Raw genomic sequence first — 17,500 nt, 5'->3', positions numbered from 1 at the left:
CTGGTCTGCAGCAAATTCAAAAAATATACTGGAATATGGCCCACACATTAAACTTGGCTTACCGGTATTACATATTAGTTTTAACACTAGTTATAGGAATTCATTATACAGTGGGTTCAACGCTATTACAGCAAGACCTACTCTAGGAAGACTGTAGTGGACACTTATTTCTGAGGTTTTGAAGCAGCCTCACCTCTTCCTGGTTTTAGAGCGAGTTAAGATGATAAGTTTGGTGTAAAATTAATCTGGTAAAAACATTATTACTTCTTCCCCGTGTTTTATTAGTTGGGTGAGTTCACACTCCATGTTTACCTAAGTACTGTTTTAATTATTACTTAGAACCTGCTGATCTAAACCCTCTTCTATCCCCTTTCCCACAGTCCATCGGAGAACCTCACCAGACCGAACGCACGCTGATAAACTCTGGAGGACTGCAAGTCCCAGAAGACACTGCTACTTCTCACCCAGTCCCAGAAGACCCTGCTGCTTCTCACCCAGTCCCAGAAGACCCTGCTGCTTCTCACCCAGTCCCAGGAGACCCTGCTGCTTCTCACCCAGTCCCAGGAGACCCTCATTCTCCTCATCAAGACCCAGAAGAAGAGTCTGAGGACACCCCCTCTGAGACCGCCAGCGCTCCCAACACAGACCACCCAGAAGCAACCAGCAGCCCCCAGTTTGGGGACCAGGACCACCCTAGTGTCTTTGTCCCGCCACATGAGGGCAGACTCGGATCAGCTCAGAAGAATTACAGAGACTGTGACTTCGAAGCGCTGGCCCTGGACGAGAAGATCGCCCAGATGAAAGCGAAGCTCGCCGAGAGCGAAGCGGCTCTGAGGAGAGGCTGCAGCTGAAGGCCGCAACAGGACCTGTGCACAGGCCCGGCTCTGGGCATAGGCAGTATAAGCGAATGCTACGGGCGCATCCAGGGACGTCCTTAGGGGGGGGTAAATTAGGATGATTCCAGGGGCGCAGCACTGACGGGGCGCCCCAGAGAACACTGGTGGTATTATTAATGCAAAAAATATATATTTTTTTTAATTATTTTTCGGATTAAATCATCAAATTAAGGTGGTTGGTTTCGTTGTTTTGTTGTGGTTTGTTTCTCAATTTTTACAAAATCATTAGAAAGTCTTCACCCTATTATCACCCCTCTCGTTTGTCATTATTGGGTACAGCCCAAGCCTCACGCTACTGCAGAGCAAAGTAGCAGCCAGGCAGATCGTGGTGAAGCAAGTGCAGACTGCTAGTGTCTTAAACTAGCAGTCTAAAGTCAGTTTGCGTGTATCCCGGTCGGTGAAATTAAGAAGTCAGGTTGTCAGGGGAGGAAAGAGAGGAAAGAGAGAGAGGAAAGAGCTCCTACCGGTCGACGGTTCGTCACCCAGTTTTTTACCAAGAAACTTTCCCAACAACCTGATAATAAGCCTAGCCTAGCAGCTAGCGCTACTGTAGCTAAAATAATTACAGCCTGCACTGGGTGATAAAACTGAAAAGATTGTTTGCATTACCATTCACATGATATCCAATAGCCTACCTATCTACAAAAAGCCTACATTATTTTTACAAGTCGAGCAGACTATTTAATATCTCCCGTATGCAGGCGTTGCCAAGCAACATGGCCATAGCGTCTCATAGGGTCAACGTCTTTCCTAGGTGTAAAGTAACACTTTTTAACCTACACCCTCCAGCCAATCAGAATCGGGTATTCATCCAGACCATGGTAAAAATGGAGATAATGCAATGATTAATCAGAATCAGAAAAGGGTTATTGCCAAATACATTTACACATATGAGGAATTTGTCTTGGTATTCGTATTCGTTGCACACGATCTTAACAAACAATAAACAGTAAACAATAAACAATAAGCAAGTATTGAATAATAAGTACTGAAAAAGATAAGAGTAGTAGTAAATAAAATATATAAATAAATAAATAGAGATACACTATATACATATACATATGCACCGTAATAAAATAAGATAAGATAAGAAAAGAAAAGAAAACACACGTACAATTGTGCGTGATGATGAAAGTAGTGCAAAACTTGTTGTCATCATAGGCAGATGACTGTGGGTGTTGATGGGGGAAGGGGGGGTAGTGTGTGTGTCAGTGTTGGTGGGGGTCCGGGGCCGTACAAACTGTACAAACTGTGTAAACTTTGACCTCCATTGAAAATATTATTATTTTTTTTTTTTGAAAAGATTGATGAGGCCAGTTGCATGCGGGAAGAAACTGTTTTTGTGGCGGGAGGTTTTGGTCTTGACAGACCCCAACCTCTTACCAGAGAGCAGTGTTTTAAAGAGTATATGTCCGGGGTGGGAGGGGTCCAACATGATCTTCCTTGCACGCCTCAGTGTCCTGGAGGCATGCAGGTCCTGGAGGGACGGCAGGTTGCAGCCGATCACCTTTTCAGCATATCGGATGATACGCTGCAGTCTGCTCCGGTCTTTGATGGTAGCAGCAGCGTACCAGATGGTGATGGAGGAGGTGAGGATGGACTCTATGATGGAAGTGTAGAAGTGCACCATCATGGCCTTTGGCAGGTTGAACTTTTTCAGCTGCCGCAGGAAGTACATCCTCTGCTGTGCCTTTTTGGTGATGCAGCTGACGTTCTGCTGCCACTTGAGGTCCTGGCTGATGACTGTGCCCAGGAAGCGGAAGGACTCCGCGGTGCTGACTGGGGAGTCACACAAGGTGATGGGGGAGGATGGGGCTGCGTTCCTCCTGAAGTCCACAACCATCTCCACTGTCTTTAGAGCATTGAGCTCTAGGTTGTCTAGCTTGACCGACTGGTGACTGGAGGTACAGCAGTTGGTGTACAGGGAGAAGAGCAGGGGAGAAAGAACGCAGCCCTGAGGGGATCCGGTGCTGATGGTCAGGCTGTTGGAGACGTGCTTCCCCAGCTTCACATGCTGCTTCCTGTCAGACAGGAAGTCAGTGATCCACCGGCCGGTGGAGTCGGGCACATGCAGCTGGGAGAGCTTGTCCTGCAGTAGCAAAGTGGGGATGATGGTGTTGAATGCAGAGCTGTAATCCACAAACAGGATCCTGGCGTAGGTCCCTGCTGAGTCCAGGTGCTGGAGGATGAAGTGGAGGGCCATGTTTACAGCATCGTCCACAGACCTGTTGGCTCTGTAGGCGAACTGCATGGGGTCCAGGAGAGGGTCCGTGATGGATTTGAGGTGCGACAGGACAGGGCGCTCAAAGGACTTCATGACCACAGAGGTCAAGGCGACTGGTCTGTAGTCTTTGAGTTCTTTGGGCCTTATTTTTTTGGGGATGGGGATGATGGTGGAGGATTTAAAACAGGCTGGTACATGGCATGTCTCCAGCGAGGTGTTAAAAATGTCTGTAAATACTGGAGACAGCTGATCTGCACAGTTCTTGAGGGTGGAGGGGGAGACAGAGTCCGGTCCAGCTGCCTTGCGGGGTTTCTGCCTCTTGAAGAGTCTGTTAACGTCCCTCTCCAGGATGGAGAGAGGTGACGGGGGGGGGGGGGGCTCAGAGGTAGACAGGAGAGGGAACGCCTGGGCTCCTGCTGAGGCGGGGGAAGAGGGTGTGGTGGTCTGGGGGTGGTGAATGGGGGTTTCTGGGGATGGTAGCAGGACTGCATTGTCTTTCAAATCTGCAGTAGAACTTGTTCAGGTCGTTGGCCAGGTGAGGGTCGTCGATGGAGTGGGGGGCGGATGGTTTGTAGTTGGTGAGCAGTCGCAGACCCTTCCAGACAGACGCTGGGTCGTTATCTGAGAACTGCCGTTGGAGTCTCTTTGAATACGAGAGTTTAGCATCTCTCACTGCCTTGCTAAACCTGTATTTCGACTCCTTAAACTTGTCTTTGACTCCGCTCCGAAACGCCTTCTCCTTTGCCAACCTTAGCTGTCCGAGTTCTGCTGTGAACCAGGGTTTGTTGTTGTTGTAGCTCACCCTGCTGCGAGATGGTACACAGCTGTCTTCACAGAAGCTGATATAAGATGTCACAGCATCAGTGTACTCATCAAGACTGTTGGTGGCAGACCTGAAAATATCCCTGTCAGTGCAGTCCAAGCACGCCTTAAGATCCTCCACAGCCTTACTATTCCAATGCTTAGACGTCCTCACAACAGGTTTACAGAGTAACATTCCATACTGCTTGCCAGCATGATAATAACATTTATATAAACAGATTTTGAATATTTAGATTGGCTGCATTACAATATTAGCAGACATTAAACTCAGGATACTTACATTTTAGCTGACTTTTAAGTTTTAAATCAGCAAAAATTACAAGTAGTCTACCCTTAGATTAATAGCTGCTATTTATTGTAGGCTAATGCAGCAAATCAAAACATACAAATAAATATTTAGTCATGGGGGGGCTCCATAACTGAATTCTGTCAGGGGGCACAGAATTCCTAGGGACGTCCCTGGGCGCATCCATCCGCCGGGGGCGCCGGCGGATGGATACAGTATAAATCTTTTTTTTTATATACTGTATTCATCTAACTTTAACTTGAATGTTTATACTTAATACCAGTAGTTATGTCGAAATAAATATTAGACAACATAACATAACATGCAAAATAAAAGAGCGCCCTAGTTTCCATTTCCTCCGCGCCCCACAGCCCGCGACACAGTCTTCCCATAATGACCAATATTATACTATAGGTGTCCGGGAAGCCTAACCCAGACACGTCCACACAGAACGTCCCCCTTCGTGACGTCAGACTACTTCTGAAAAGACAGGCTGACGTCACGAACAGAACGCCACTTGCGTTCAGCAGAGGTGAACGTTCAGTAGTTTGGGGAGGATGCCAAAAACATCGGGTTCTACCAATTCTTTCATTCAATTGGTGACTTATTTCAGTAACGGTGATATAAGGCATATGTTTACGATCATATAAGACAAATGACCACGTTTAAAACAAAAGTGAAAGTGGTTTGGAGTTCACTGGCTCTTAAAGGCCCACTATGCAACTTCGGGCATTTCTTCGCTGTTTTCTTGGTTTTGGCACGCACATTTCTCTACACAGCGCCCCCTAAAGCTTCGTAGTAGATATTTCACAACACTGTCGTAACAACTCGTTGACGTCCCTTCCCCATGCTCTTCTACGCGAGCCATGTGCATTTGTTTTCAAAGAAGCCGGCGAATGCGCGGAGCCATGTCCGAAATAGATGTTCATAAAGTGTAGGCAAGGTTATACATTTTTAAAATGGTGTATTTGCATTGCAATAAACATAAATCCATCATTTTTTATAGTTGACGGGGAGAATTTATACCCTAGGTTATAATTATTTTATCTTAGGTTGAACAGAACAATCAGTGTAAGAGGTTTGGCCAACATAATAATCGAAATAAACAAGAACCTGGATTCGGGGATTCAGTATCTGGGGGACGAGACAGACGAACAGCAAAACACCCATGGAAACAAAGGTGTTTATATGGTTGCAACCAAGCAAGCTAGAAACAAACAGGGCTCACAACAAAACGGTCGAGAAAACAATTTTTACAGGGCTAAAAAAAATGGTTGAGCAAACACATGTGTACAGAGACTATCAGAATCAAGAATATTACGCAGACAAAGTTCACCCAAGGGTACTTTCAATTTCAAAAGCAACACGGCCGAGTCGGCGTCTGATTTGCAGTCTTCTTTTTCTTTCAGTTCACGCTATTCCTGAAAAGCTTGCCCAACGTTTACTCGTGTCTGGCCTCTCTGTCGGTCTGTCTCCCTTTTCTCTTCTTCTGTTCCTCCGACATTGGGTTTCTCTGTCTCTTTTTAGTCGGCTGATCTATGATGAATATAACAATCCATTAGTTACTTGTGTTTATATCGAGCCGGTTCCGTGTTTGTGGGTCTGTGCCGTAAAGCAATTCGTTACTGTAGTGACCATAGTAGTGACCCTTGCACAGAAGCATACGGCCGACATCTTTCTTTTTTCTGGGTGGAAATAGTAACATAGTTACGCCATTAAATGCGTTTATGGAAACATTTTTAGCGAGAAATGTGCATTTTACTTTCAGAATGTTCGCTCGGTGAATGTGAAGGATGTTTGGTTTGATAGTTATGACGAAGAGTGAACGCTCGTTCACTTGCATGGACAGAGTCTCTGGCTGCTAAGCAACCTCAACGTCTTGGCGGACTATTTCTCTGCTGATCAACACTACGAATGCTGGAAACACACCAGACACACCATGTGAAGTTATTTAACCCGATTATCGTTATTTATGAGTCCTTAGCCCAAGTGAAGGAGTTCAAGTACCTCGGGGTCTTGTTCGCGAGTGAGGGTACTATGGAGCGTGGGATTGGCCGGAGAATCAGAGCAGCGGGGGCGGTATTGCGTTCGCTTTACCGCACCGTTGTTACGAAAAGAGCTGAGCCGCAAGGCAAAGCTCTCGATCTACCGGTCGATCTTCGTTCCTATCATCACCTATGGTCATGAGGGTTGGGTGATGACCGAGGATACTTCCGCTGCGTCACATCCGGATTGTGTCGGTCCGAACAGATCAAGTTGCATATGCGCTTTTTCACTGGAGAGGCGACATGGGTAAATGACACACCCACCAATCAACCCAGAAATGGATGCAGAACCATCAGCATAACTCTCAACCTGCATACTTAATGTAATTTTGGCTAAAAAAGTTGCATAGTGGGCCTTTAAACATCCCAGTGCTCACATCACGCCTCCCAGCTGGAGGCGACGAGATATCCAAGCCCCGTAGGAACCATTGACCCCAAACCATGATCCAAGCTCACGTTTCAGCCTCTCGCTGCAGATCAGCGGTGACTCGCTTCCGTTGAACATAACTATCAAACCCACAAAGTGTCCGGACCAATCAGCGCAATGGGAAGGTATATGTTGGTACTCTTCGGATGTGCTGAGCTAAGCCGTTTCTCCAGATCTCAGCATCTGCCACCGAAAGTCTGCAAGACCAAGGCGCACTCAGGGTTTTGAGGCGATGCCGGGTGTCACCACTAGGGGGCAGTAGGACCCAGCAGGCGACACGATAAGAATAACTTTTATAATATTCCGGTATATAGGAGGCGTTCCCTTCCCATAAGATGTTATTCAAAATGTTAAGATATGTTTCCTTCATTTGGTTAAAAAATAAATATATTTGTACCTGGTTTTCTGTTTTGGTTTGGAAGGAGACCAAGCTTGAACAAATATAAGAAAGCAGAGGAGAAGAGGAAAGGAGGGGAGGCTAGAGGAAATTAGAGGAGAGGAGGCTAGAGGAAAGGAGACGAGGCTAGTGGAAAGGAAAGGAGAGCAGAAGTCAGGAGGAAAATGATAGGAAGGGGGGGGGGGGGGGGGGGGGGGGGGGGGGGGGGGGGGGAGCAGGCCAGCTGATTGTGGAAATTAACTCTTCTTTCCATCCATTCTGTCTTCTCCTTCTCTGTCTCTGCTTCTCTCCTCCTTCTATTCTCTTGTCTCTCCTCCCCTCTTCTCCTGTACCTCTCCTTTTATCTCCTCTCCATTCCCTCCCTCATCTCTCTCCTCTCATCGTCTCTCGTCTCTCCCCCCCCCCCCCCTTTTCTTTCCATTCCCTACCTCAACTCTCCTCTCCACTCTTCTCACTCATCTCTCCTCTATTCCCCCGCTCTTCCCTCTCCTCTCCATCACCTCCCTCATCTCTTAACTCCTCTCTCCCCCCCTCTCCATTCCCTCCTCTTCTTCCTACCATTCCTGGTTTATCGTGGTGTTAAAACGTCAGAAACACGAAACCCGTTTCTACATGCAGGGCTGGATGAAACAAAAGGTGTGTGTGTGTGTTTGTGTGTGTGTGTAAAAAACAAACAGTATTTTTTTAAATGTGAGAAATTGATTTGTGGTGCATAAATACAAATGGAAAACCCGTCATTACCAATTCCCTGATACGTGCCCAACATTTCCAGTGCTGTGCAATGATTCAAAGGATTATAAGTGGTTATTTAACCCTGGCTGTGGACACTGTTTATGCTCAATGTTCAACCAAGTCATCAATCTAAATGTTTCCCAGAATCCCCAGCGCTTGTGTGGCAGTCAATCAGCCCCTCATGTGATTGGTTTACGGCCTGCAGGCTGATGGTTGTGACTCTGAGGATGTACATGATGTAATTAAAATAATGGGACTAATGACCAAATATGGCAGCAGAGGGGGGAGATTGCCAATGTTGCTTGATGATGTCATCAGTACACAGCACATTCAAAAATGATGACGTGCGTGCGTGCGCGTGTGTGTGTGTCTCAACACATTTCCCAAACTATTTACCTTTTTGAATGTCCTAGCTGATGTAACCAATAAGAAATCAATAAGACAGTTTTCTAAAGCTGATCCTATTCGACAGAACAGCGAGAATACTTGACAGAGAACACATAGCGTAGCTACAGCATAGTGCCGTGTCGCTCAAACGTAGCGCCACTCTAGCGTAGTGCCGCTCTAGCATAGCGCCGTTGCAGCGTAGCGCTGCTGTTGCGTAGCGCCGCTTTGATCCCCTCCGTTGGCAGTTGGGAGCCAATTTAAATTTGCAGCAAGTAAGTAAGACAACAGAGCAGAGATGTTAAAAAAACGAAGTTTGGCTTTTTTCCCTGTCGCTTGGTGTGTTCGACAATCATAGACTTAATAGTACTTGACAGGGAAAAAGTTTAAGCGTTTGGCAGGATGAATTATAAGAACACCAAGGTGTAAAGCGAAGATACGATAATAAGTTCTTTAAATGTAATAAAAATTGGTCACTGCTCATGTGAACGCCACATTAATTTGCTTTTTAAATCTGTGGGAATGATTCAACATCGAAACTGAAAATAATTCATAGGATATAAACTTTTAAAAACCATGTTGTAGACCTACACAAAAAGACCCAGCACACAATGTTTGTATGAATTGGAGCAGGAACCAAACACGAAAACTTTATAATTGGCATCAGATAACCAGAGAAAACACAACACAATGAGAAGGAAAAATAAACCGCAAAAAATCGAAATGTCACCGGATATAAGCTGTTAGCCAGCCTTTCACTCTCATAATAAAGAGCTCCAATCTCTATCTGCTGTGGGAGACAGAAATCATTGCTCTTATTCTCGCCAGCTCTCAGCGGGATATGCCGCGAGAGGCTGTTGTAGTCAAATTAATTAACTGTGGACTTTTTTTCTGATGCTTTCGGAACCCCCCCGGACCCCCACAATGCACCCCTCCTGAGAGCACATATCTGGGCTCACACACCCGTGGCGGTCCCCCACAAGAGATCCGTCTCCCGGGAGCTAGCTAGGTGTGACGGTCCTCCAGTAGGACAGAGTCAGGGACTGGCCCACCTCAGGTCCCCCCCTCCACCACATGGCATATGATATAGAAAACTAGGTTGTTCTATCCCAGCCAAAAAGGACTCTGTTTGATTTTCCTTTGCACAATCTCTCCGTAGGCATCCCTGACCCCTACCTGCTCCTTAATGACCCGTCTCTGTACTGTCTATCACCTACCTGCTCCTTAATGACCAGTCTCTGAGTCTGTACTGTCTAACCTCTATCTGCTCCTTAATGACCTGTCTCTGTACTGTCTATCCCCTACCTGCCCCTTAATGACCTGTCTGTACTGCCTAACCCCTACCTGCTCCTTAATGACCTCTCTCTGTTCTGTCTATCCCCTACCTGCCCCTTAATGACCTGTCTGTACTGTCTAACCCCTACCTGCTCCTTAATGACCTCTCTCTGTTCTGTCTAACCCCTACCTGCTCCTTAATGACCTCTCTCTGTACTGTCTAACTGCTGCTTGCTCCTTAATGACCAGCCTCTGTACTGTCCAACCCTTACGAGCTCCTTAATTACATGTTTCTGAATCCACTGAAAGTCACTTGGGTTAAAAGCCTCTGCTAAATTAGTGTATAATCTCTATCTCTCTCTGTTCCTCTACCTCTGCCCCTCTCCTTTCCCTGTCCCCTCTTATCTCCCCCCAGGGGACTCCAGGCTTTACAGAGAGATAAGGAGACTTCTGTTGGGCTCAAGTGTACAGCTTCACCAGACGTGTCTGAGTGGAGAGACTGAGCGAGCTGAGACTGTGTGTAATTGGGATAAATCTCTAAATGTCCACCTGGCTCAAATCTGAGGGAACCCGGCCCAGGACTGCCGTCTCATGAGACCGTCCGGATCTCTGAGTCCCAATCCCAGTCCTCCACGGACCAATCAGTACCTCCAGTTCATAGAGTTAGACCGTGGCGAGCCTTGATGAACGGCAATGGAAGGCCCGTCTCTCATTGGGTCCGCGGCTGTTTCAAGGCATTCCTGTGCAGATAGAGAGTGGTTGAGTTCAACTATCCTCTGTGTACTACATACATCATGAGCCAGGTTTTTTAGCGTTGTTCCGATACTGCTACCAGTATCGAAAGTTCCTGAAGTATCGGGTTTTAGCCAATATTACTAATGCAAGCCAATCCGATACCATCACGTGACTAGCTCGTTTAGTACACAGGCAGAGAACATCACAAACAAGTGCGGTTGTATTGCATTCGTTAATGGTCGGAGCAAGAAAGTCGGAATTGGAAATGCGTCTTCTCCGAACTATGTGCGTTTGAGCTACCAAGTTGGAAAACATTGAAAGATGGGGATTCATGGAAGAAAAAAAGTCAACAGTGAGAGAAAAGACTATACATTGCTGCCATCATAAGAGAACCCTTCGATAAGAACAAGTGCTATTAGTGGTTATAACGCTAGACGCTGTATCAGTATATGCTCAGTATCTGCCGATACTCAGGATGAGGAATCAGAATCGGGAAGGAAAAAATGTTATGGGAACATCTCTAGTTTTTCTACAACAGGTGGATTTCCGACTGCAGAGTCATTAAAGACAGAGTCATTGAAGAGTGGACAACCTGGGACAACATGGAGAAGGGCTGTGTGACTGATGACAGTCATCAGTCGTCAAATATCAATTGCATTTCCTGTTTATGATTCACAGATGAAACCTGGTTTCAAAGCCCCTTCGGCAACCACTTTAAGCTGCTTCTCGGGCTTTGTACACATTGGTACATCGGGAACCATGGCGATAGATGAGAACACGGGGACATTTAGGGAGCGAGGGCAAGTGGAACCGCTACAGGATGAGTAAGGAACACAGGCTTCTTTCCCTCTGCGGTTCTCCTCTCACACGCATCAAACGTTTGTCAAAAGGAAACACAGAGGCACAGGCTCTGACAGCAAGTCAAAATAGTTTATTGTGGAACAGAGTTCATAGTTGAGGCACAACCTCACACTTAATATAGGCACTGAACTACTGAACGGGAGAGACGATCACAGACGTTTGTCTGTAACAACGAGATCCGAGCAGACTCACCGGCCCATGGGCTGATCGGTAGCCATAAACACCCCGTCAGACCGCACCTTCCCCGGACTCTAGTCGTGTTGCGGCTGTCGCAAAGTGCAGCGCAAAACAGAGTTCACGCAGGGAAAGTGAATTGCGTAAAACAGCAGTTTCCGAGTTTAAGAGTTTAGTAAACATACGTTTGTTTCGGGCCAATAACGTGTCATTAACCTCAGAACGAATGATCTCTTCTGTACACCACTAGTATCGTACCAAACACAGCCTGATTTCACAATAGTCAAATACACTGGGGAAAAAGGATTATTATAAACGACACTGAAAGAATTTTGCGTATATTCTCAACCCGAAAACTGAATGAGAGGAGAATCTTTATTTGTATGGTCATGGTCATGTGATATTATTATTGTTAATTATTATTGATTGGTTTCCCAATAATGTTGTATTCAATGAAAGTATGTGAAGTGATCATGTGGATCTCTGCTTGATTAAATTAGTACAAGGGCCCCTGACAGAATTAGCTTAGTAGTGTAGTCACACTAGTATAAATATATATTTAAAGAAATATTTTACGCTTAGATCTTTTAAATGTCTCCTTCCACACAGACACACACCCCTAAACCAACACATCTCGTCACGTACATCAAATTCAGCTTCACCATAAGTACGGACACAACATTTGAACGTTGATCCATCGAGCTGAAAAGCACATCATAACATCAACCCAGTTATAAAACAACACATTGCTTTAAACCTCTTTCTTTAGAAAGAACCAGTGCACAACAGTGAATTTATCTAACTCTTAACACATTGCGAGTCATTTTACCAAAATGTCTGCACAAATTTGTTAGTGTCCAACACAAAACATGAAAATAGTACAACATAATAAGAATGAAACAAATAAACTGTAGAACAATCTAAAAGTCACCACATGTAACATGTTAGCTAGCATTTCACTTAGAAACAAACACGCAGTTAAACAATACTATAAATTGGAGGGCGAACACAAAATAAAATGTAGCTATTCACCAATGTCTTCTACAATGTCCCCAACTAGTATTTTGAAGCTGTATGTACTAAAAAAAACAAATGAAGTTAGGCTATGCTAATTAAACGTTATTTTAACATCTATGCTACCTGTGGGTGTTGCTACCTGGGGGCGTTGCCACGGTTCCTTCCATTTGCCTGGAAAACAGTGTTCAGAGTTCCGTCCCCGCAAACAAAAAACACACAAAGGAGAGGCTTTCCATGGTTCAAAAATAACACAGTTCTGACACAAGCCTCTGACTTATTTGATCAATTTGAATTATAAGCACTGGTTGGTTGCCATGGGAAGTTAAATCTTTGCTCCCGGACCTGAGTCTGTTAACGTCTTGAGGAAAAGAGCGGGAAAAGAGTCTGAAAGAGCGGGAAAAATAGTCTACCTATCAGAAGGCCTGTGAGGTAATGGGTGATGGGTAATGAGTACAAGGTAACTTGTCACCCAATACAAACCAATGTTCGGCTTGATCACTTTCTTAAAACAACATAATTAATTTGTAATTAATGTGAATTTACTCAATCCCATCACAGGTATTGCTTCTTACCATAATGTGAGAATTTGAATGGTATGTAAAGAGATATCTCAGAGAAAAGTAGGTGTAAAGATCATCCTTTTGGTAACTTTTTTACGTGGAAGCTGTACAAACTCTGGTCCGAGTCCTACGCAGGTCTGCAGAGCCTCTAGAGCACTGAGTCATTCAGTTGTACAGCTCTTAAAGCTGAGTCAGAGAGACAGATAATGAATTACCGAACCGAGGAAAACAGCGGCTCCTCTTCTTCAGGGATCCATAGGGTCGGAAAACAGACAGATGATACATGTAGATGAGGCTACACACACACACACACACACACACACACACACACACACACAAGCTCAGACACTAGGAATCCTGGTAAATCCATTACAACCCCTGAGACATGAACATTCTGTCGGATCTATAAAAACCTCGGAGCGATGCCCTTTCCCGCCTCTTCCTCCTCGTTGGACGATGACACAATGTGGTTTGTACGATTCGGATGACATTTTTCTCAATTTGTTGGAGTTGTCCAGTTTCATTACGAGCAGGCCATCTCAAAATTACGGGAATTGTATTTGGAGGTGACAAGCAGACACAACAACACAGGGTTCGTGCACCCGCACACGCACACAAGACCACACACTGTAACTTGATTCAACCTTGCAGTGATGGCTGGCAAAGAGGAGCAGAATGATTAACTTGGTGTCCTCCATCGTGTGTGTGTGTGTCTTCCATTGTGTGTTTGAGGGACAGTTGGATTTAAAGAAAAGCCCTCTCAGCATTCTGAGATTGGTGTTTTGTTGTCAGGGCTCCAATCGGTTATATCTCCCCCTCTACTGTCATTATCCGTATCTCTCTTTCTTTCACGCACCCTTTGTCACACATTCAATCTCCTGCTGAATCGACGGCTGAAGAGGCCCTGGCCGCGAGAATAGACAACAAACAAAACCGGTTTGAAATACATCAGGATGGACGGAGAACCGAATACTGTACGCACTAATTGTATGTTGTACGTCCTTGAACCTAAAATTAGTAGCATCTTATCCTAGCTATCTTCGTTGTATACAGGGAATGGGTTAACCTTGCAATTGTTTGTGCTTGGCACTTGGCTCTATGAACATCCTTACTGTACCTACAGCGATATATGGTTGATCATAGTTCTTCTGACAAATGTACTGATTGTAAGTCGCTCGGGATAAAAGCATCTGCTAAATGCCCTAAACGTTAATGTAATAAGGGAGCATTATACTAGTGTTTCGAACAGCGTTTCAACGCTGCTGGAAGTACTAGCATGATGCTCCCTCAGTATCCCGTTCTCCCCAAGTCTTTCCCCTGCATGTAGCCAGTGCAGTGTTACATGTCACACAGCCCCTGAATAAACCCATTAGCTCTGCAGTACACACTCCCTGGACACGGTCGGCTCCTCAGTGTCCTGCTGGACTCCCAGTCTGTCTGGCGCCGTGGCAACGGGCCGTGCAGCACACCGTCGGAGAGGGGAGCTAACTAGCGTACCGCGTTCCTCGCTCCTTGCCGGACTTATGGACACTCTGCGTGGGGGCGGGATAATTGGCTCTCGGTGTGTCAAAGGCCAGCGGCGTCGGGTTTACACTAAACGCCAAGAAGCGCTGTGGGATTTCTTTTTGAGGCGTCATTAAAGTGAATCTCAAGACAGCCTTGAGATTCTGGATGAATAATAAAAAAGTAACGACGGTGAGTAGCGTTTCGTAGCTTGGCTTACGTCAACATGGGACGCGGGATAACGAGGTCGCTCGAAACCCATCGGAATGGATTCAGACAAAGAGGCAATTCGGGAAAAGATTGTTCAGAACAGAGTTGGTGCAACCCAGATAATGAGTCCTTTGTTTGTGCTGCGCTGAAATAGCAAAGAGAGAGAGGCGATAATTGACCAAGTACTTCTTGACTTAGAACAAACAACATTTTGTGTCACTACTTTCCTCCCTGCTGCTTCCACTGCATGGCTGAAAGTTTAAAACAAATTCGCCAAGACTTTGGATTTTGGTCGGAGGTTATGTGTACGTGGTACAGCCGTGGCTCACCGACTCCCGGGAGCATGAAAACTAAGACTGCTTCGTTAAGAGATCAGACCTTTCCCGTTTACCTCTTAAGTTCAACCACGCAAATGTATTTCAGTTCCCTGTACCCTGCGCTGACGTGATAATCTGAGCTAGCTGATGACCAGCTGTAGACGCTTCCCTCCTGCATTTGATTTTTGATTGGCTGTTGAGGAGGTGAATGTTTTTTGCCAATGGGCAATGAGAAGGGCAGCATCCACTCTAGCTCATGTCTCCATGGTGATAAAACAGATTTGAGACTCACAGGATGACGTTGTGGATGGAGGTGGTGACATGGTGGCGGTGGTGGTGGAGGTGGTGGAGTAATCTTCTGCTATCTTCTGCCGTCCAGCTGCCTCAGCCCATGTAATCACGGGATTTAACCACATACCCTCATTTTACACACAACAGCAGCGGGCAAAAAAAAGACACAACAACTACACACGTCACGCAGCCCAGAACGCGAGAGGAAGGGCTTAGAAAAGGCTCTGAGGTCCACCCAGAGCGGGAAACAGATATGGCCCTGTGTTCCTTTAAGTATCCAAGAAGTACCCTGCTTTTATTTTGAAAAAACTATGACTGTTCAAAAGGCATGTTGTCGCTGCAGGCGCTGCATGTGTGTGTGTGTCCTCGGGTTTGTGTGTGTCTGTTCTTGTGTGTCTGTTCTTGTGTGTGTGTCTGTTCTTGTGTGTGTGTGTGTTGTCATGTGTGTGTATTTGTTCTCGTGTGTGTATCCTCGGGTGTGCGTGTGTCTGTGTGTGTGTTCTCATGTGACTGTGTGTGTGTGTGTGTGTGTATGTTCCTTTGTGTGTGTGTGTCTGTTTGTGTGCGTGTGGTGGTAGTTTTCTCCTCTGATTTCCCCAGTGTGTGTAAACAGTCTGTTTTCTGTCTTTCGTCCGGCCCTCGCTCCCCTCTGCTCCCAGGGAGCCCAGCCTGCTTTGTGACTCATTTTGGGCTTGAAAACAGCAAAGTGGACCCAACTGCTCAAAGCGTTCCCGGTCAGAAGACAGAAGCCTTGGGTCCATTAGGGAACAGGTCTGTGTTGGAGATGAGATCTCAGAGTGTACATTGGACCACGTCAACACCCCGTGCGTGTAGTTCTGTGCACGAGTCCAGGGGGTGTGATGTGGTGTAGCACGCACACAGTACAGAGCTGTAGACCAGGCTCTGAAAGAGAAGGTGAAAGTTTCCCACAATGCTTTGCGTCCACCGTCCCGACGAGCCAATCAGCACGCGGACAGAACAGAGCTGTAGACCAGGCTCCGAAAGAGAAGGTGAAAGTTTCCCACAATGCTTTGCGTCCACCGTCCCGACGAGCCAATCAGCACGCGGACAGTACAGACCTGTGGACCTGGCTCGGAAAGAGACGGTGAAAGTTTTCCCACAATGCCTTGCGTCCAGCGTCCCGACGAGCCAATCAGCACGCGGACAGTACAGAGCTGTAGACCAGGCTCCGAAAGAGAAGGAGAAAGTTTCCCACAATGCTTTGCGTCCACTGTCCCGACGAGCCAATCAGCACGCACACAGTACGGAGCTATAGACCAGGCTCGGAAAGAGGCGGTGAAAGTTCCCCACAATGCCTTGCGTCCACCGTCTCAACGAGCCAACCAGCAGCCACCGTGGTGCATCCTGTAGGGTTCCCGCTCTCCGGCGGGCGCGGTGGGCGTGGTCAAACGTTCTCCTGGAGGCAGAGGGCCTCCACGGCGTCGCTGGGGCCCTGGGCCACGCCCCCGATGACCAGGAGCATGCTGGGAGTCTGCACGGAGGCGGAGGAGCAGCGCGCCGTGGGCATGGGCGGCAGGTACTCCCAGCGCCGCTTCCCGGGGGTGTAGCTCTCCACCGAGCCCAGCGGAGAGGGCTCGTTCCCTGGGGAGAGAGAGGCAGTTAGCGCCCTGGAGCTCAGGGGGGAAGGAGGGAGGAGTGATCAGACGTTAGCACTCCTTTAGGGAGTGTAGTTTCGTTATTTGAGTTATGTACTCTTTAAGGATTTATTCTGAGCCGCTTAGGATAAAAGCATTTATAACAATAAGCTACAAATATTTTTTTATATGATAAGCATATTTTAATCCATACTTATTTTATTTTATTACAGCATTGCTACCAGCCAACAACTCATTCATAGAGTTAAGTACATCTTTCGTTCATAGTCAGTGAATAAGATTGAATGGGAGGGTCCAACAGTTGCACTCTCTCAAAACAATAAAACAGAGTAGAAAGAAGGCTACTTGAGAAGATCTCTGCTTCCTCTCTTCTCATTCATCCTCCCAACACAACAGCCACTCATCCCTTTGTTATGGTGTTGCATTCTTCTTCTGTTTCTATGCTTGGCTGCTTTATCACATAAATTAATAAGGGATTAATAAGGTGTAAATTCATGTGAGGAATAACTCTGCTCTCTATTTGAACATGACTCAATGTGGAAATTCACATCTGCGGCCAATGGCCAACTGTCACTACCTGTGAATGAACACACACACACACACACACACACAGGTGAATGAATACACATACGTACACATACAGCCAGATGTACACACACACATACACACACACACACAGTGAATGAATACACATACACACGCACTCACACAGAAACCTGCACACACAC

At 46.3% G+C, this 17,500-nt stretch overlaps 2 protein-coding genes across 2 annotated transcripts in view; one reads left to right on the top strand and one right to left on the bottom strand.

Moving 5' to 3' along the window:
- The window catches only part of LOC115551269 (polycystic kidney disease protein 1-like 3), a 2,091-nt gene extending 1,024 nt beyond the window's left edge, over positions 1–1,067 (top strand). Inside the window, exon 2 of the mRNA XM_030366913.1 lies at positions 381–1,067. Within this exon, the coding sequence (XP_030222773.1) occupies positions 381–851 (471 nt within the window). The 3' untranslated portion in view covers positions 852–1,067. The remainder of the gene's footprint in view (positions 1–380) is intronic.
- A 10,067-nt stretch (positions 1,068–11,134) lies between these two features.
- LOC115540937 (kelch domain-containing protein 8B) overlaps positions 11,135–17,500 on the bottom strand; it is a gene marked incomplete at its 5' end in the record, with an annotated part of 30,917 nt that continues 24,551 nt past the window's right edge. Inside the window, one exon of the mRNA XM_030352655.1 lies at positions 11,135–16,758. Within this exon, the coding sequence (XP_030208515.1) occupies positions 16,562–16,758 (197 nt within the window). The remainder of the gene's footprint in view (positions 16,759–17,500) is intronic.

This window comes from Gadus morhua, chromosome 1 (assembly GCF_902167405.1).
Source record: "Gadus morhua chromosome 1, gadMor3.0, whole genome shotgun sequence".
Classification (NCBI taxonomy): Eukaryota; Metazoa; Chordata; class Actinopteri; order Gadiformes; family Gadidae; genus Gadus; species Gadus morhua.
Note: the sequence above shows the minus strand (reverse complement) of the source record. Positions and strands in the feature narration are given on the sequence as shown.